The sequence below is a fragment of the Salmo salar genome, chromosome ssa12, assembly GCF_905237065.1.
Source record: "Salmo salar chromosome ssa12, Ssal_v3.1, whole genome shotgun sequence".
NCBI classification, from domain to species: Eukaryota; Metazoa; Chordata; class Actinopteri; order Salmoniformes; family Salmonidae; genus Salmo; species Salmo salar.
In genome coordinates this window covers 44,841,188-44,863,236 of record NC_059453.1, presented here as the reverse complement: position 1 = coordinate 44,863,236, position 22,049 = coordinate 44,841,188, and the positions used below count along the sequence as shown (strand labels likewise).

General features: G+C 39.7%; 1 protein-coding gene across 1 annotated transcript in view; it reads right to left on the bottom strand.

The window, feature by feature from the left end:
• The window catches only part of LOC106565306 (cadherin-22-like), a 138,450-nt gene that overhangs the window by 35,333 nt on the left and 81,068 nt on the right, over positions 1–22,049 (bottom strand). Inside the window, exon 8 of the mRNA XM_045691397.1 lies at positions 5,630–5,751. Coding sequence (XP_045547353.1) covers positions 5,630–5,751 — 122 coding nt within the window. The remainder of the gene's footprint in view (positions 1–5,629; positions 5,752–22,049) is intronic.

Genomic DNA, 22,049 nt, shown 5'->3' with positions numbered 1-22,049 from the left:
GGCATCCTATAACGGTGCCATGTTGAATGTCACTGAGCTCTTCAGTAATGCCATTTTACTGCCAATGTTCTCTATGGAGATTGCACGGCTGTGTGCTTGATTTTATACATCTTTTGGCAATGGGTGTGGCTGAAATAGCCGAATCCACTAATTTGAAGGGTGTCCACATACTTTTGTATATATAGTGTATCTCTGCATCAAAGTTTTAGGCTGTGCAAAATGGGCACATTCAATGTTGGGGAAATTAAATGGTTCATGTACAATAATTAAAAAGGTACTATTATTTGAAGGTAGTATAAAGTGAGGAAAGCAGAAACAATCACATGCAAAAAACTTTAATTGTCTTCGTGTGGTGCGTAAAACCAAAATCCAATCCAAAATTAAGGGTGGCTGAAAACAAATATATTTATATTCTTTGGTTAATTTTTTATTGGTTTGCAATAGACAGGGTACTAGATAACACAGACATACCGGTGCGTGCCACCTTCTCCAGTGTGGAATAATAGTAAAACATGTATTTTATTGATGTCCACCTGTGCTTTGACTTTTGCTGTGTTAAGAACACTATTTTATGATGATTATTCCCTAATGGATTTTGGACTTTAGGTACCCTCTCTAACGCCAGAGGTAACCACAAAACAGGTCTTAGTAACTGGTATCTAGGCCCTTGAGCCATAAAATCAGCCATGGGTGTCCTTAAGCGATTAAGATGTTTCAGATGTATAGTCTATTCAACCCTAAGGTCTCAGTCTTGATTTATTGCTTTGGCACCAGGCATGGACGGGTGAAACAGCGAACAGATAAGGCAAGAGTATTTAGGTCTGCCCTCCCCTCTGGAGGGGGAGAGATTTGCTGAGAACCTTTTATAGGAATGTGGCTGTCTTTCCATATGCATACAGTGCCTTCAGAAAGTATTCATACCCCTTGACTTATTCCACATTTTGCTGTGTTACAGCATGAATTCAAAATGGAGTAAATTGATTGTTTTTCTCATCTACACACAATACCCCATAATGACAGTGAAAACATGTTTTTAGACATTTCTGCTAATATATTGAAAATGAAATTCAGAAATATCGCATTTACATAAATATTCACACATCTGAGGCAATACATGTTAGAATCCCCTTTGGCAGCGATTACAGCTGTCTTTCTGGGTTTGTCTTTAAGAGCTTTGCACACCTGGATTGTACAATATTTGCACATTATTCTGTTTAAAATTATTAATTGATAGACATTCATTTTCAAGTCTTGCCATAGATTTTCAAGTCGATTTAAGTCAAGACTGTAACTAAGCCATTCAGGAACATTCAATGTCGTCTTGGTAAGCAACTCCAGTGTATATTTGGCCATGTGTTTTAGGTTATTGTCCTGCTGAAAGGTGAATTTGCCTCCCAGTGTTTGTTGGAAAGAAGACTGAACCAGGTTTTCCTCTAGGATTTTGCCTGTGCTTAGCTCTATTCCGTTTCTTTTTATCCTAAAAAAACATACCTTTTCCTTGCCGATGACAAGCGTACCCATAACATGATGCAGCCACAACCATGCTTGAAAATATGAAAAGTGCTACCCAGTGATGTATTGCGTTGGATTTGCCCCTAACATAACACTTTATTTTCAGGAGATGAAGTTAATTTCTTTGCCACATTTATTGCAGTTTTACTTTAGTGCCTTATTGCAAACAGGATGAATATTTGTATTCTGTACAGCCTTCCTTCTTTTCACTGTCATTTAGGTTTGTACTGTGGAGTAACTAAAATGTTGTTGAGCCATCCTCAGTTTTCTCTGAAAGTCACCATTGGCCACATGGTGAAATCCCTGAGTTGTTTCCATCCTAAGTGTAATTAATAACTTCACCATGCTCAAACGGATAGTCAATGTCTGCTTTTTTTATTTTAACCCATCTAACAATAGGTGCCCTTCTTTGTGAGGAATTGGAAAACCTTCCTGGTCTTTGTGGTTGAATCTGTGTTTGAAATTCCATGCTCGACTGAGGGACCGTACAGATCACTGTATGTGTGGGGTACAGAGATCAGGTAGTCATTTTGGCGCAGCAGGTAGCCTAGTGGTTAAAGCTTTGCGCCAGTAACCAAAAGGTTGCAGGATTGAATCCCCGAGCTGACAAGGTAAAAATCTGTCGTTCTGCCCCCGTCATTGTAAATAAGAATTTGTTCTTAACTGACTTGCCCAGTTAAATGAAGGTAAAAAAAAATATCATGTTACACATTATTATTTGTAAAAATGTATAAAAACATTATTCCATTAATGGGGTATTGTGTGTAGGCCAGTGACACAAAATCTCAATATCATATATTTTTAATTCAGGATGTAACACAACAAAATGTGGAAAAAGGCAAGGGGTGTGAATACTTATTGAAGGCACTGTATGTATGTCTATTAAACCTTTAAATGTAGAAGTTGTTCGTCTCATTTTTCATCTCGTATTTCTCCACACCTTGACCGGTTTTCAAACCCAAGTGGTGCATTACTTATTCCACCTTTTCACGAGCACTAGGCTGGTGGAATTATGAGGGAAGTAAGTCAAGGTCAGAATATGGCGTATCTGTTGACACACCTCCTCCACACCTACATTTCTTTGATCTCCACCCCAAAAGAGTTACGGGTGAATAGCATGTTATTCTCATGCTTAAGTTCAAGGTCAGAATACGCATAGAGAAGTGCATAAAAAGGGAATTAAGTTTCATTTCCGCACACATAACTCGGGTCGGAATCGGCCCCATAGAGAGCAGCAAATCTGTCCCAGAATGCTTCAAGTAGTTATGCCAAGGCAGAGAATGAACACGAGAAACCCCTGACCCAAACACAACACATTTCCATTCAATCTTTTTGCGGTCAAAGACGAGAGAACTTCTGGAACATTACAGAGCAGGAAGAAAAGGAATGAAATGTCCCAGGCAGCTAAGAGACAGCTAGACCAAGAGAGAACAGTTTTGAGTGTCCTGGTTTACAGTGCTGAATGAAATGATTGTAGTGGAGCAGATTTAGAGCTTCAAGTTCATTGCCGTCCATGTCAACAACAAACTATCAAGGCACTACAGAGGGTAGTGAGTACGCCCCAGTACATCACTGGGGCCAAGCTTCCTGCCATCCAGGACCTCTATACCATGTGGTGTCAGAGGAAGGCCCTAAAAATGGTTTAAGACTCCAGCCACCCTAGTCATAGACTGTTCTCTCTGCTACCACACGGCAAGCGGTACTGGAGCACCAAGTCTAGGTCCAAAATACTTATTAACAGCTTCTTCCCCCAAGCCATAAGACTCCTGAACAGCTAATCAAATGGCTACCCAGACTATTTGCATTGCCCCCCTCTTTTACACTGCTGCTACTCTCTGTTTATTATCTATGCATAGTCACTTTAACTCTACCTACATGTACATATTACCTCAATTACCTCGCCTAACCGGTGCCTCCGCACATTGACTCTGTACCGGCACCCCCTGTATATAGCCTCGCTATTGTTATTTTTCTGCTGCTCTTTAATTATTTGTTACTTTTATTTTAGATTTTTTACATAACACGTATTCATTTTTTTAACTGTATTGTTAGATAAGGGCTTGTAAGTAAGCATTTCACTGTATGGTCTACACCTGTTGTATTCGGCGCATGTGACAAATACAATTTGATTTGATTTGATTGTGGCTTCAACAAAAACAGAAGCCCATTACATTTTATTTCTATCACTTGCCTGTCAACAAACTGACCATTTGTCCTGACCCATCAATGGATAAACGTCAGTGGATAAATTAAAATGGGAAAATATGGTCCTATCTACGTTATTTGAAAAAGATTTCCAAATGCCAATGTGCCCATGAGCTGAACATCTTTGAGCTGCACGTCTGAAATCTAAATGGACCTGTGAAAGAACCCTGTAGGGGAAAATCTCAACAATAAGACTAATGGTCTCCCTATGATTATGTGTTGAAGGTTAATGTTGGCTTGCAGATGGAGGAGGGAGCGAGGTGGCGAGAGATCAGACCAGACAATGTTATTGGGAGAGGTGGCAAACACATAGGGTGATGAGCAGTTAAGAGTCTGCAGATCAAGAGGAGGGGAGACCTAAGCCTCATTACACATGTAAATGTGGCTTCCAGCTTGGAGGCCACGCTTAAAATCACTGTGCATCCCAGATGTCAACCTACTCCGTATATAGTGCACTACCTTTGACTAGGGCCAATAGGGCCCTGGTCAAAAGTAGAGCACTATACTACATAGGGAGTAAAATGCCATTTGGGATGCATCCCCAGTCTTTTAATTATTCCTTTGCTCCGCTCAGTGTAATTGGCTCCAACTGAGCCCGTGGCTTGTTGACCGTGAATGGAAATAAAATACCTTAATGACCCTGTCCATTTTTAATGGTAGTTGAGAATCAGGGTTATTCTGTCTATTCTCCTTCTTCTGCACTATGCATACAGCCACACATGTATTATTCTTATGCCACCAACTGTTCCAAGTTCATGACCTTTGGATTATGCATTCATTTCTGTCCAACTTCAATGATATTGTGTAATCTCTCCACTAAATCGGCTGTTGAATATTATGTAGTAAATATCAAAACAGCTGGCTTTTTTGTTGTTGTTTATAAATACAACAGATGAAGGGTATAAAATCACATGCAAATGCATGATGTCAACAAATTAAAATAGCATACAATCCATCCTCCAAAGGGGCTAACTCAATTTGTATTTTTTTGACACTATATTGAAGACTGATACTTGTATATTTATGCTGGGGCCACCAAATGGAAAATGTATACACTCACTGTAAGTCACTTCGGATAAAAGTGTCTGCTAAATGGCTTATTATATACTGATTCAATCTCAGCTTTACATCTTCAGTCAAGAAAGCACAAATGCAAAGAGCACATACATACATCTTCCTTTTATAACCAATAACTCAAGTATTGGCGTAAGCCTAGTTTGGTAAGCTGCTTGTGTGCCAAAAACAGAGTTTATAAATTGCCTTTGGAACAAAGTGTCAAATAGATCATGCTGTCCAATTGAAAAAGGTCCAAACGAGAATCTAGGCGATAATGAAACAATTCTGACAAAGAGGAAGAATGATTGGCTGTGCTCTACAACCAACACAAACTGATTTCCCGACATTGCCTCCGACCAGCAAGCATACAAAGGTCTACTAGTATATAGCAAACAACTTATGTTTTAAACACAGCTTTGGAAACAACATCTCCGATTTGATGCATCAGAGATAGTTTAAATGAAGTAGAGGAGTTGGATTGCTGGTGCTGGATAGTTCTTAAAACAAAACTAGATAGAGCACAATGCAACCATGGGCTGTTCCACAACTGTGATATTGAAAACCCTAGGGTGCGTTGGTAAATCATCACATTAAATTACATTTCTGTATGTACACCTTAGAAATTCAAAATGTATCCAAAATATTGCCATTTAAGTCAGTTTCCCAACGGGATTTGTTTTCTTAGCCCCTTATTGCTGTTGAACTCAGTTGTGGTTGACTCATGGTAATATTTTTGATAATCTACTGGAAATAATTATTATGATGAATTTATGAAATACCAGCAACTTCATTCACACAACCAGCACAATAAATACATATTAATGTATTAATGCATTACTTTAGAATTTGCCCTTACCTGACCCGGCTTGGCATCCTCACAGATAGTTGCCTCGTAGGGTGTGGCCAGTTCAGGTGGGTTATCATTCACATCCAGGATACGAATGCTCACTGACGAATGTGATATCTGGGATACATTATCTACAAAGAGAACAGAGATTAATTTACAGTGATTGTATTGAATATTTTACAAAATGGTGATGTTGTACTGTATACTATAACAGTAATATTGTAGTGACTGAAATAATGTGTTGAACTGGACATTCACTCTTTCAATGTATAATATTGAAAGAGTGAAAGAAATGACCAAACAAAACCAAAACTGTACATCATTCTATATATAACTTTCAGAGCTGAAATGCGGTATAAAGCTGATTGAATTCTGAGAAAACAGGGAGGTCATAATATTGGGCAGTGCATATTCTTATCACCTTTTCTCCACACACAGAGACGCGTACAAGCTCTCCCTCTCCCTCCATTTGGCAAAGCTGGCCATAACTCTATCCTCCTGTTTCCTGCTTACAAGCAAAAATTTAAGCAGGAAGTACCAGTGACTAGGTCTATAAATAAAAATGTTCAGAAGAAGCAGATGCTAAACTACAGGACTGTTTTTCTAGCACAGACTGGAATATATACTGTGATTCTTCCGATGGTATTGTGGAGTACAACACATCAGTCACTGGCTTTATCAATAAGTGCATTGAGGATGTCGTCCCCACAGTGACTGTACGTACATACCCCAACCAGAACCCATGGATTACAGGCAACATTCGCATTGAGCTAAAGGGTAGAGCTGTCGCTTTCAAGGAGCGGGACTCTAACCAGGAAGCTTATAAGAAATGCCCTCCGACAAACCATCCAACAGGCAAAGCATCAATACAGGACTAAGATCGAATTGTACTACACTGGCTCTGACACTTGTCGGATGTGGCAGGGCTTGCAAACGATTACAAACTACAAAGGGAAGCACAGCTGAGAGCTGCCCAGTGAAACAAGAGCATCAGCTGTCCCGTATGACTGTGTGATCACACTCTCCGCAGACGATGTGAGTAAGACCTTTAAACAGGTCAACATTCACAAGGCCGCTGGGCCAGACGGATTACCAGGACGTGTACTCCGAGCATGCGCTGACCAACTGGCAAGTGTCTTCAATGACATTTTCAACCTCTCCCTGTCTGAGTCTGTAATACCAACATGTTTCAAGCAGACCACCATAGTCCCTGTGCCAAGAACACTAAGGTAACCTGCCTAAATGACTACCGACCCGTAGCACTCACATCTGTAACACCATCAACACCATTATCCCAGAAACCCTAGACCAACTGCAATTTGCATCCCGCACCAACAGATCCGCAGATGATGTAATCTCTATTGCTCTCCACACTGCCCTTTCCCACCTGGACAAAAGGAACACCTAAGTGAGAATGCTATTCATTGACTACAGCTCAGCGTTCAACACCATAGTGCCCTCAAAGCTCATCACTAAGCTAAAGACCCTGGGACTAAACACCTCCCTCTGCAACTGGATCCTGGACTTCCTGACTGGCCGCCCCCCAGGTGGTAAGGGTAGGTAACAACACATCCGCCAAAATCTTCAACACGGGGGCCCCTCAGGGGGTACGTGCTCAGTCCCCTCCTGTACTCCCTGTTCACTCATGACTGCACGGCCAGGCACGACTCCAACACCATCATTAAGTTTGCTGATGACACAACAGTGGTAGGCCTGATCACCGACAACGATGAGACAGCCTATAGGGAGGAGGTCAGAGACCTGACCGTGTAGCGCATGGACAACAACCTCTCCCTCAACTTGATCAAGACAAAGGAGATGATTGTGGACTACAGAAAAATAAGGACCGAGCAAGCCCCAATTCTCATCGACGGGGCTGTAGTGGAGCAGTTTGAGAGCTTCAAGTTCCTTGGCGTCCACATTACCAACAAACTAACATGATCCAAGCACACCAAGACAGTCGTGACGAGGGCACGACAAAACCTATTCCCCCTTAGGAGACTGAAAAGATTTGGCATGGGTCCTCAGATCCTCAAAAGGTTTTACAGCTGCACCATCGAGAGCATCCTGACGGGTTGCATCACTGCCTGGTATGGCAACTGCTTGGCCTCCGACCACAAGGCACTACGGAGGGTAGTGCGTACGGCCCAGTACATCACCGGGGCTAAGCTTGCTACCATCCAGGACCTCTATACCAGGCGGTGTCAGAAGAAGGCCCGAAAAATTGTCAAAGACTCCAACCACCCTAGTCATAGACTGTTCTCTCTGCTACCGCAAGGCAACCGGTACCGGAGAGCCAAGTCTAGGTCCAAGAGGCATCTAAACAGCTTCTACCCCCAAGTCATAAGACTCCTGAACAGCTAATCAAATGGCTACCCAGACTATTTGCATTGCCCCCCCCCCCATGTTGCTGCTACTCTCTGTTATTATCTATACATAGACACTTTAATAACTCTACCCACAAGTACATAGTTACCTCAATTACCTCGACACCGGTGCCCCCCGCACATTGACACATTGACTCTGTACCGGTACCCCCTGTATGTATCCCCGCTATTATTATTTACTGCTGCTCTTTAATTATTTGTTATTTTCATCTCTTACTTTTTTTTGGATTTTCTGCATTGTTGTTGGTTATTGGTTAATAATGTTGTTTAATTATTGTTGGTTATTAAGGGCTTGTAAGTAAGCAGGTTGTATTCAGCGCATGTGACAAATAAAAATTGTTTTGAGTATGTTGTGTTCAACGGGAGACCGCATGAAAGACAACATTTTCCCAACGAAGCCTTCAGCAAGCTTGTGCATTTCCAGTGAGTGCTGACAGCTTTTAATGTGTCCTAAAATGACTTACGTTACAGGATAACACTTTTCTGACACAAGTGAGGGCCAACACAAATGTGACCCGTTTCACAAAACGTTTTTTTTTAAATCAAAATACGTGTAACATGTGAGCTTTCATGTGCCTTAATAACAAACTTGTATGCCATCTGCAAATATGAATAAAATTGTTAAATTATGAGTCTTGTTGGTTAAGCCATAGAAAATACAGCAACCTCCCCACTTGACATTATTGGCTGAGATAATGAGTGGGCTGGACCTGCCGAGAGAGGAGAGAGGATTGGTCTGCCATATAGAGGGCTTCTGTCTATTTGAGCTGGTCAGTCTGTGTTGGTAATCCTGTCGAACGCGGCTTTTTTAAAATGTATTGTGTAGTGGAGCTGCATAAGTGTTGCTCTCCACTTTCTGGGGGATCGAGTTTTGAAATCAGTGGAATTAGAGTATGACAGCTAAAGAGATGGATTACATCTTCAAGGGCAACCGTGGCATGGCATCCGTTACAGGGAGACGCGTTCATCATGCATGTTGATCTATACGAGTAAGATAGTCTAGCTGGCCTCCCGAGTGGTGCGGAGGTCTAAGGCACTGCATTGCAGTGCTAGCTGTGCCTTTAGAGATTCTGAGTTGGAGTCCAGGCTCTGTCGCAGCCGGCCACGACCAGGAGACCCATGGGGCGGCGCACAATTGACCCAGCGTTGTCCGGGTTAGGGGAGGGTTTGGCCGGGAGGGATGTCCTTGTCATATCACGCACTAGCAACTCCCGTGGCGGGCTCGGGCACAGTGCACACTGACACGGTCGCAAGGTGTACAGTGTTTCCTCCGACACATTAGTTCGACTGGCTTACGGGTTAAGAGGGCATGGTGTCAAGAAGCAGTGCGTCTTGGTTGGGTTGTGTTTCAGAGGGCGCACGGCTCTCAGAGGGCGCACGGGAGTTGCAGCGATGAGACAAGACTGTAACTACCTATTGGATACCATGAAATTGAGGGAGAAAAAGGGGTAGAAATAAAAAATGTCAACATTATAAATAAAGACAGTCTAGCTAGCCACATTTTCAAATATTACACATTTATAATTTTGACAGAATGTGGTTTCATTTCAAGCTAAAGTATACTGTTAGCTAACGTTAGCTGGCTGGCTCCCTGGCTAACATTACATGTATGACGTTATTAATCGTATCCCAGAACCGTTTGCTTTGCTAGTTAGAGCCTAATGTTAGCTAGCTAACATTGAACCTGGTTGGTTAGGTCCCAGCAGATTCACGCAGGATAGTAACGACATGATTTGGCACTATGTTCATTGTTGTTTAACTAGCTAACGTTAGCTAAGGTTACGTGATGTGTGTGATCTTACACGTTGTTTACCTAGCTAGGCTCATTGTTTACCACATGTCTTAATTAAGCTGAAGTATACAACACCCATTGAATATGGCCGATATCAATAAACGTCGTCAAAAAAGCATAATGAAATTGTTGCCAGCAGGGCTGGTTAGGCTGTTTTATGTTATCCAGAGGTAAACAAATCATCAGCCAGAGCGTCAAGTGTGTGCTCTGAACACTCCATGAGCAAAATGAGATGGGTGGGGCTAAAGCTTAAGAGGCTGTGAACGATGCTGAATGGGTGTAGACAAAGAAGAGCTCTTCACTAGATACCAAAACATTCAAAGGCCATTTCTCAAAAGTGAGTTTACAAGGTTATCAACTTTCAAAGCAGAATTACTTTCCCATTATTCCTCAAATGTAGTGTATTAGATACCCTTTTGTTGCTCTGAGTCTCTACTTTTATCCAATGTAAAAAACATAATTTCAAATTTGGCTACATAAGACCAAATCCAGGTTGTGAGTCACAAATGAGCGAGCCTATTTTCATATCAGAGCTCCAACTATTAAATAATGAATATAAAAAAATACAACTTTAATGATTAGAGTACACCAGGGGCCTGACTTAAACATTGAAATATGAATTAACACACTTAATAATGTGTTGTAAATTATTTTGATCATGCCCCTGTTGAAAGATAACAAAGCAGTGTTTACACCCCTATTCTCTCAGTGAACTTCTTAAAAGGCCACAACGAAACGTGGAAGGGAAGACGATTACATAATTAGCGCAATCAAAATCCACTTTAAATTAGACTCACTACCCCTAATTACAAAACTCAGTGGGTTCTGCGCGTCGACATCTCCTTGCATTTTAATTCCGATTCCGAATTATTTGATTATGTTTGACGAGTTTCCATATTGGAAGTTACGAGTTACCATTTTACGAATGTATCTCCTTATCAATTGAGAGTGAGTAATCATTGCACTCTCATGTGTGATCACCATATCTAAAGGATGTGCATGTATTGTAATTACATTCAAACATATCTACATATGTAACTGTGTACAGTCAACAAATGTTGTGATGTTATTATAATTGTCATCCATTTACAGTTTCAAAGTCCATAACAACACAACATTTAAATTGAAAGTGCCACCAATCACTCACACTTAATTTCACAGTGGTGGTAGTGTTGCTAATGAGAATACTCTCCACTAACAGCATAATCCTTACATCGATGCTATATTTTAATTGACTGCTATTTCCCTGAGCAGCAAGAATATAAATGGATGTGCACTCACAGTACTCACAGGGGTCCTACAGAGCAGATAGGAGAATGGCATCAGTACAAATTACATAAAAAACTACTACTATACCACAGAACCAGGCTCTAGACATAAAGGGATTGTGTAGTTCACGACCAATAGTTCAGCTTGGTTGCTACAGGAAGCAGTTTGTTCTAAATGTCAATTCGGTCAATAGGGAAATGGGGATATGAATGGACTGAGTTATTTGGTCTTTGTTTCATCTTCCTTCTGAGGCGAAAGATCAGTGAAGCAGAGAGAATGGGGTCATACAGTACTGTATATCAACAATCAAATTGTGACGTTGTACTATACCGCTAACCAAAATAAGAAATATTTAGATATTTGTTTTCATACCTTGAATGACAAGAAGTGACTGGAATACACACTTTGGTTTAAATGTCATCCCCAAATCATTTCCCCCCCACCCCTAAATATGCTTCTCTGCATCTCTGCTAAAATCTGGGTAAAAAATATTTGGTCTTATTCAGTACATTTAGTTATTGCTTGCTTTTCTAAAGTCTACCAACCTTGCCAGGACTTGAGACTCGACATTGACTTGAGACTGATGACTTGAAATTATCTGGCCAGGTTTTGTAACGTTTTGTCACTCATTTTGTGGCACAGAGTCTCCGTGGGTTAGGCTACTCTCCATGCAGCTAGTGAAACACACACTCAGCCCTCTGATTGGGCCAGCAATTGTCAATCAACACAAATCAGGTGAGCTAGTGCAGTGAGAAGGTTTTGGAGGGTTGTGAGTGTGAAACTGAATGGGAAAACCACAATTTTTTCATACATATTTTAATAGGCTACATTTAGGTTACCATTTGTATTATACATTTGCTTATTCGATATGGTCACCAACATAGGCCTACTGCATTGCACCAAATTCTTGTTTCAAAAACATCTAATCTGTGCCTCAGAACCAAAAAGTTGCACGTCTTGACTGTTGATCTGTTCAACGGACCTACTACCTTTTCCCAGACCTGCTGTTTCGAACCTCTCTCTCTCTCTCTCGCTCTCTCTTTCTCTCTCTCGCTCTCTCCCTCTCCTACTGTCTCGATCTCTGTATGCTCGGCTATGAAAAGCCAACTGACATTTACTTCTGAGGTGCTGACCTGTTGCACCCTCTATAACCACTGTGATTATTATTTGACTATATTGGTCATCTATGAATATCTGAAATTCTTGAACGATATAACCTTAATGTACACTGTGACTCTTATAATCTCCACTGGCATAGCCAGAAGAGGACTGACCACCCCTCAGAGCCTTGTCCCCTCTAGGTTTCTTCCTATGTTCCTGCCTTTCTAGGGAGTTTTTCCTAGCCACCATGCTTCTACATCTGCATTGCTCTGCTGATGTAAAAAGGGCTTTATAAATACATTTTATTGATTGATTTATTGACCAACGGCCAATCATCAGCATTGGCATGCAAAGGCGGGCTCACATATCCAGATGAGTGACCAGCAAGTGCTTGTTTAATTTTCTTAGGTTTTGCTTGGCAAAACCAGAGTAGCTGACCTACGACCTACGAAATTAATTACGACATTTGTGAGGAAGGAAAAGGCCACCGGCAGATCATGCTTTCCATCTGATCCTGCAACCCTCGCTGCATACAGGTAGGCCGTATAATCCTGCTTAATCTGGACTCCAGAGAGGTGAAAAGATGACATGATATCCCAAGTTGATATTGACTGCTAACTTGAATGACTTTCAGCTCAAAATGCAGTTTATTTCTGTATCTTGAGTTTTGAAAATGCGTCACTGTTTTATGGCTCTAATAACAGGCTACATTTGCGCAGTGATCGTTTGCGCGTGTTCTCCCTAATATGCAGCTCCAAAATGTTTGGGTGATCAACAATTGTAACTATTTACTATGCAAGCTCACCAGCAATGGGGCATCAAGCAACAATTACTAGCGTAGGCCTACTGGTCTTTTGCTATGTCAAAATAGCTTGATATTTCTAATTTACTTATGACGCTTGCATTTGGAATTTGTTGTTCAAATTAATTATTACATAATCAAAATGTGTTGTGGACAAAATAATGAAAAGGGCTGTCTGGTAGCCTCAATAAATAGACAAATACTTAATGACCTTGGGACTGTAAGGTTCTATCTGCACAAAGCACAGTTCTGAGATACTAAGCATCAAAGTTTTCACATGTCAGATCTCAGAATTGTTTTGATGTGAATTATTCTTTCATAACCCATTAAGGTCTTCACCTTAAAGGTACCTAACATACAGAGTATCAAAATCCTGAGCCATTCATAAATCCGTTTTTTTAGGGGGGTGCAATTGCTGATAGAACATTATGGCTCTGAAATGTAAATCTGGGTTCAGCCATAAGGCTCTATCAGTGCAGGATGGCTCATAATAATGTCTGGAATGGATTCAATGGAATGGTATCAAACATGTGTTTTTTATAATTGTATTAATTTATTATTATTTAATTTGTATATTTTCCTTCTATATATAAAAAAATGTAGAGGGTGGATCAGCTTTAATATTGTGGATAGATTGTTGCTTCCATCAATGTAATTGTATGCATCATTTCCAATACCCCATATATTTTTGGGGTATACAGTTGAAGTCGGAAGTTCAAATACACTTTAGCCAAATACATTTAAACTCAGTTTTTCACAATTCCTGACATTTAATCCTAGTAAAAATTCCCTGTCTTAGGTCAGTTAGGATTTATTTCAGCATTTAGTACCAGTGGGTCAGAAGTTTACATACATTCAATTAGTTTTTGGTAGCATGGCCTTTATATTGTTTAACTTTGGGTCAAACGTTTAGAGTAGCCTCCTACAAGCTTCCCACAATAAGTTGGGTGAATTTTGGCCCATTCCTCCTGATAGAGCTGGTGTAACTAAGTTAATGAAGGCAAACAATTTAGAATCCTCCAATCCTGTAGCCTACTGCCGACATTCACGTATTACAGCGCCATATTTTCCATTCCATCTTAACGGAAACCCTTAGGGTTTAATTTTTTGTTTTTCTCCATAATATGAATCAATATTAATATTAATCAAAATTAATAAAGCCAAATCTCTTAAAATCAATCCCATATACTATGTTATTACAAAAATGGTTTTACATTTTCTGGTAATGCCAATACGGAATACTATCAAATGCTTCTCAAATATGCCCTCTGGTGGTCAAACTAGCAATAACTTGCAGTAACAGAAAAAATGGCAGAGAAATAAATGACGTGCCACAGAATGCTGCAGCAGCACACAAGGTGAGCCGCAGTACGACGCAACTTTTAAAGGAGGAACCACTAAGTGTCACATGATCTCAGTATATTTACACCTGTTCTGAAAGGCCCCAGAGTCTGCAACACCATTAAGCAAGGGGCACCACCAAGCAAGTGGCACTATGAAGACCAAGGAGCTCTCCAAACAGGTCAGAGACAAAGATGTGGAGAAGTACAGATCAGGGTTGAGTTATAAAAAAATATCTGAAACTTTGAACATCCCATGGAGCACCATTCAATCCATTATTAAAAACGGGAAAGAATATGACACCACAACAAACCTGCCAAGAGAGGGCCGCCCACCAAAACTCATGGAGCAAGCAAGGAGGGCATTGATCAGAGAGACAACAAAGAGACCAACGATAACCCTGAAGGAGCTGCAGCGGAGATTGGAGTATCTGTCCATAGGACCACTTTAAGCCGTACACTCCAAAGAGCTGGGCTTTACGGAAGTGTCCAGAAAAGAAATAAGCAAACATGTTTGGTGTTTGCCAAAAGGCATTTGGGAGACTCCCCAAACATAAGGAAGAAGGTACTCTGGTCAGATGAGACTAAAGTTGAGCTTTTTGGTAATCAAGGAAAACGCTATGTCTGGAGCAAACCCAACTCCTCTCATCAGCCCAAGAACAACATCCCCACAGTGAAGCATAGTTGTGGCAGCTTCATGCTGTGGGGATGTTTTTCATCAGCAGGGACTGGGAAACTGGTCGGAATTGAAGGAATGATGGATGGTGCTAAATACAGGGAAATACTTGAGGGAAACCTGTTTCAGTCTTCCAGAGATTTGAGACTGGAACGGAGGTTCACCTTCCAGCAGGACAATGACCCCAAGCATACTGCTAAAGCAACACTCGAGTGGTTTATTAAGGGGAAACATTTAAATGTCTTGGAATGGCCTAGTCAAAGACCAGACCTCAATCCAATTGAGAATCTGTGCTATGACTTAAAGATTGCTGTACATCAGCGGAACCCATCCAACTTGAAGGAGCTGGAGCAGTTTTGCCTTAGAGAATGAGCAAAAATCCCAGTGGCTAGATGTGCCAAGCGTATAGAGACATACTCCAAGAGACTTGCAGCTGTAATTGCTGCAAAAGGTGGCTCTACAAAGTATTTGCTCAAGTTCTCTGTTTTTTTGTCTTATTTCTTGTTTGTTTCACAATAAAAAATATTTTGCATCTTCAAAGTGGTAGGCATGTTGTGTAAATCAAGTGATACAAACCCCCCAAAAATATATTTTAATTCCTGGTTGTAAGGCAACAAAATAGGAAAAATGCCAAGGGGGTGATTACTTTTGCAAGCCACTGTATATATAGATATACAGTTGAAGTCGGAAGTTTACATGCACTTAGGTTAGAGTCATTAAAACTAGTTTTTCAACCTCTCCATACATTTCTTGTTAACAAACTATAGTTTGGGCAAGTCGGTTAGGACATCTACTTTGTGCATGACACAAGTAATTTTTCCAACAATTGTTTACAGACAGATTATTTCACTGTATCACAATTCCAGTAGGTCATACATTTACATACACAAAGCTGACTGTGCTTTTAAGCAGCTTGGAAAATTCCAGAAAATTGTGTAATGCTTTAGAAGCTTCTGATAGGCTAATTGACATAATTTGTGTCAATTGGAGGTGTACCTGTGGATGTATTTCAAGGCCTACCTTCAAACTCAGTGCCTCTTTGCTTGACATCATGGGAAAATCAAAAGAAATCAGCCAAGACCTCAGAAAAAACAACTGTAGACCTCCACAAGTGTGGTTCATCCTTGGGAGCAATTTCCAAATGCCTGAAGGTACCACATTCATCTGTACAAAAAATAGTACGCAAGTACTGTATAAACACCATGGGACCATGCAGCCGTCATACCGCTCAGGAAGGAGACGCGTTCTGTCTCCTAGAGATGAACGTACTTTGGTGCGAAAAGTGAAAATCAATCCCAGAACATTATTTAAATATCCTATTGGACCAAAAACAGATCTGGCTAAATAATCTATGCGGGCCAAATAATGATGATCCACACTTCTTCGAAAATATATATAATAATCTATTGAGCTCACAAGCAACGAATGAATCTATTATTATGGTGGGAGATTATAATACGGTTTTAAGTACCTCAATGGATCGAAAAGGAAATCACTCTACAAATGATCACCCTCTAGCACTTAAGGAGATCACGAAGATCATGGATACATTAGAACTAGTGGATATATGGAGGCTGAAGAACCCTGACCTAGTGAGATATACTAGTCTCATTCTGGCATCAACAGTTTAAAAAGTATTAATAGGAGACCGAATGCGATAGGACCACCATCTAATTAGCCTCTATATAACTCTTACAGAATGTCCACGTGGACAATGGAAAATTAATCAGAACCTATTGGATGACAATTTGTTCTTAACCTGTTGGGTCTAGGGGGCAGCATTTGCACGTCTGGATAAAAAAAATGTACCCGATTTAATCTGGTTACTAATCCTACCCAGTAACTAGAATATGCATATACTTATTATATATGGATAGAAAACACTCTAAAGTTTCCAAAACTGTTTGAATGGTGTCTGTGAGTATAACAGAACTCATTTGGCAGGCAAAACCCTGAGACATTTTCTGACAGGAAGTGGATACCTGATGTGTTGTATTGACTTTAAACCTATCCCATTGAAAAACACAGGGGTTTAGGAATATTTTGGCACTTCCTATTGCTTCCACTAGATGTCACCAGCCTTTACAAAGTGTTTTGAGTCTTCTGGAGGGAGATCTGACCGAACAAGAGCCATGGAACGGTGATGTCCCATTAGACACCTGGCGCGCTACTTCATGTTGGGTACCCTCGTTCCAATAGGTTATAAAAGAGTATGCATTCGTCCACCTTGAATATTATTCATGTTCTGGTTAAAAAAGGCCCTAATGATTTATGCTATACAACGTTTGACATGTTTGAACGAACGTAAATATATTTTTTCCCCTCGTTCATGACGAGAAGTCCGGCTGGCTTACATCATGTGCTAACGAGACGGAGATTTTTGGACATAAATGATGAGCTTTTTTGAACAAAACTACATTCGTTATGGACCTGTGATACCTGGAAGTGACATCTGATGAAGAGAATCAAAGGTAATGGATTATTTACATAGTATTTTCGATTTTAGATCTCCCCAACATGACGTCTAGTCTGTATTGCAAAGTGTGATTTCCCAGTAAGGTTATTTTTAAATCTGGCAAGTTGATTGCGTTCAAAAGATGTAAATCTATAATTCTTTAAATGACAATATAATATTTTACCAATGTTTTCTAATTTTAATTATTTAATTTGTGACGCTGACTTGACTGCCGGTTATTGGAGGAAACGATTTCCTCAACATCAATGCCATAGTAAAACGCTGTTTTTGGATATAAATATCAACTTGATAGAACTAAAAATGCATGCATTGTCTAACATAATGTCCTAGGAGTGTCATCTGATGGAGATTGTAAAAGGTTAGTGTATCATTTTAGCTGGTTTTATGGTTTTGGTGACCCTGTCTTTGACTTGACAAAACATTACACACAACTCTTGTAAATGTACTGTCCTAACATACTCTAAATTTATGCTTTCGCCGTAAAACCTTTTTGAAATCGTAAAACGTGGTTAGATTAAGGAGATGTTTATCTTTCAAATGGTGTAACATAGTTGTATTTTTGAAAAATTTGAATTTTGACATTTATTTGGATTCAAATTTGCCGCTCTTGAAATGCACCTGCTGTTGATGGAGTGCACCACGGGTGGCACGCTAGCGTCCCACCTAGCCCCAAGAGGTTAACTAAGATAAAATAACAGCAAATCCACATATTGTATGGGACACGTTTAAATGTACTTTTGGAGGCCATTCAATACAATACTCATCATTAAAACAAAAGCAGTTTAGGTCAAAAGAGATTAGACTAATAAAGGAAATAGAAGCCGTAACAGCGCAGGTAGATGGTAATGGAAACTGTACTATAGAGGAACAAAATAGGTTAGGGGAAAAACTAAAATAAATGGTGATACTTATTAAAGAACGATGAAGTGTAATGTACAGTTGAAGTCAGAAGTTTACATACACCTTAGCCAAATACATTTAAACTCAGTTTTTCACAATTCCTGACATTTAATCCTTGTAAGCATTCCCTATCTTAGGTCAGTTAGGATAACCATTTAAGACTGTGAAATATCAGAATAATAGTAGAGGGAATGATTTATTTCAGCTTTTATTTCTTTCATCACATTCCCAGTGGTTCAGAAGTGTACATGCACTCAATTAGTATTTGGTAACATTGCCTTTAAATTGTTTAACTTGGGTAAAACATTTCGGGTAGCCTTCCACAAGCTTCCCACAATAAGTTGGGTGAATTTTGGCCCATTCCTCCTGACAGAGCTGGTGTAACTGAGTCAGGTTTGTAGGCCTCCTTGCTCACACACGCTTTTTCAGTTCTGCCCACATTTTCTATAGGATTGAGGCCAGGGCTTTGTGTTGGCCACTCCAATAACTTTACTTTGTTATCCTTAAACCATTTTGCCACAACTTTGGAAATATGCTTGGGGTCACTGTCCATTTGGAAGACCCATTTGCGACCATATCCACTTCCTGACTGATGTCTTGAGATGTTGCTTCAATATATCCACATAATCTTCCTGCCTCATTATGCCATCTATTTTGTATTTTTCACCAGTCCCTCCTGCAGCAAAGCACCCCCAGAACATGATGCTGCCACCCCCGTGCTTTACGGTTGGGATGGTGTTCTTCAACTTGCAAGCCTCCCCTTTTTTTCCTCCAAACATAACGATGGTCATTATGGCCAAACAGTTCTATTTTTGTTTCATCAGACCAGAGGACAGTTCTCCAAAAAGTACGATCTTTGTCCCCATGTGCAGTTTCAAACCGTAGTCTGGCTTTTTTATGGCGGTTTTGGAGCAGTGGCTTCTTCCTTGCTGAGCGGCCTTTCAGGTTATGTCGATATAGGACTCGTTTTACTGTGTATATTGATACTTTTGTACTTGTTTCCTCCAGCATCTTCACAAGGTCCTTTGCTGTTGTTCTGGGATTGATTTGCACTTTTTGCAACAAAGTACGTTCATCTCTAGGAGACAGAACGCGTCTCCTTCCTGAGCGGTATGACGACTGCATGGTCCCATGGTGTTTATACTTGTGTACTATTGTTTGTACAGATGAATGTTGTACCTTCAGGCATTTGGAAATTGCTCCCAAGGATGAACTAGACTTGTGGAGGTCTACAATTGTTTTTCTGAGGTCTTGGCTGATTTCTTTTGATTTTCCCATGATGTCAAGCAAAGAGGCACTGAGTTTGAAGGTTGGCCTTGAAATACATCCACAGGTACACCTCCAATTGACTCAAATTATGTCAATTAGCCAATCAGATGCTTCTAAAGCCTGACATAATTTTCTGGATTTTCCAAGCTGTTTAAAGGCACAGTCAACTTAGTGTATGTAAACTTCTGAACCACTGGAATTGTGATACAGTGAATTAATTATAAGTGAAATTATCTGTTTGTAAACAATTGTTGGAAAAATTACTTGTGTCATGCACAAAGTAGATGTCTTAACCGACTTGCCAAAACTATAGTTTGTTAACACAGAATTTGTGGAGTGGTTGAAAAACGAGTTTTAATGACTCCAATCTAAGTGTATGTAAACTTCCGACTTCAACTGTACTTGTCTATTTCTGGTAAAAAATCACATTGATTAACTATTTGGTCCTATCACAGTTTATTTACTTACTAATGGCCTACTCCAGACGACTCATTTTTTAAATCATATGAGCAAAAAAATATTTCATTTTATTTGGAATGCTAAGCCAGACAAAATGAAACGTGCCTATTTATATAATGAATATGAGTTTGGGGGGCTAAAATTATAATTAAATATTAAAGCTTTAAATCTCTCACTAAAAGCTTCACTCATACATAAGATATACTTAAACCCCAAATGGTTCTCCAGTAGATTATTAAGAAAGGCTCATCCTTTGTTCAAAAATGGCCTTTTTGCCTTTATACAGATTACAACTTCTCATTTCCGAATAATTGAAAACAACATTTTGTTTCAAGTATGGCCCTTTCGTAAACAAGCCATACAAAGCTGGTTACAATTTCAGTTTTATCCTCCAGAAAAGATAGAACAAATATTACAACAAATGTTATGGTTAAACTCAAATATACTGATTAACAAAAAAAACATTCTTTATGGAAAAAATGTTTAAAAATTGTATTATATTTATTAATGATATTAGGAATAGAAACAGAGGACTTATGTCACATATGCAGCTATTGAAAATATATGTGAATATCTGCTCAATCCAAACTAACAACCAACTGATTGCAGTACTACCACAAAAATGGAAGAGGCAAGTGGAAAAGAGAGAAGGTTGGGAATTTGTTTGCCTGCCAAAAATTAAAGATACAAATTGGCTGAAAGGAACTGGCATAAATAGAAAAATATACCAGTTTCATTTGAGGACAAAAATGCTGACCGCTGCGCCATATAGGTTGCAAAATAAATGGGAAGGATTTTCGATGTACCATGGCACAAAAAACTACACTTGATTCAACACAAAGATTTTCAATTTAAATTATTATATAAAATCACTGCCACCAACAGAATGCATACAACAATCTCAGCTCTGTAGATTTTGCTGCGAAGAGCCAGAATCAATAGATAATATACTATGGTATTTGTTTTTATTTAAATCAGGCAAGTCAGTTAAGAACAAATTCTTATTTACAATGACGGCCTACCAGGGAAAGGTGCCTTATTTTGGGGCAGAATGACAGATTTCTTACCTTGTCAGCTCAGGGATTTGATCCAGCAACCTTTCAGTTACTGGCCCAACACTCTAACCACTAGGCTACCTGCCGCCCCTATGTAGCTTGTTTCTGGTCACAGGTTCAGGAATGGTTAAAAAATCACAACATGCACTTAAAATTAACCTTACAAATATCAGTGTTGGGCAATTTGGAAAGCCATAGTCAGTCAATAAATAATAATACTCGTAGCAAAAGTTTTCATCTTTAGCTCACAATCTGTGGATTCTATATGATTAGAAAGGTAAAAAAATTATGTAAAACATCACAGCACATTTGAAAAATATATGGCACATGGAAACCAAACGAGGGTGGTCTATGGTGATAGGTGGGATGGGCTGAGAGTGGCTGAGGGTTGGGATTAAAGAGCTTATGTTTGGTAATGTATTATTGTTGTGTGACTGCTTTATATAAAAGTAACATGTAAGTAAAATGTATATGTAGCAGAAAAGCTGTAAAAAAACAAAAATATATTTTTCCTCCAATTTTCTTTAAAAGCTTTTATTTGCCTGCTCTGGCTCTGGAATAGTCATGTTGTTGCTGTACACCTGTATCAGAATCACACGGTTCTTATCTTTCTAACAGTACTAAGCATGTGTTTGCAGGACTTTGAAATATAAAAGTATCGAAAAAGACAGCTTACAATTTATGTGTCACTTAGAAAATGCCATCAGATGGTGTCAGAGTTTAACAGGTTAAACGGTAAACTGTTTCCGTAATGAAAATCCCCCTGGTCGCAAAAACAATGGTTGATAGGCAGCTAAAAGTTCTTCAACTCAACTTTTATTGGGTTAAAATACCCATATAAACTTGTCATCCACAACAACCACAATCCGTAAGCGCAAATAGCTAAATGAGAGAGCAACAGTG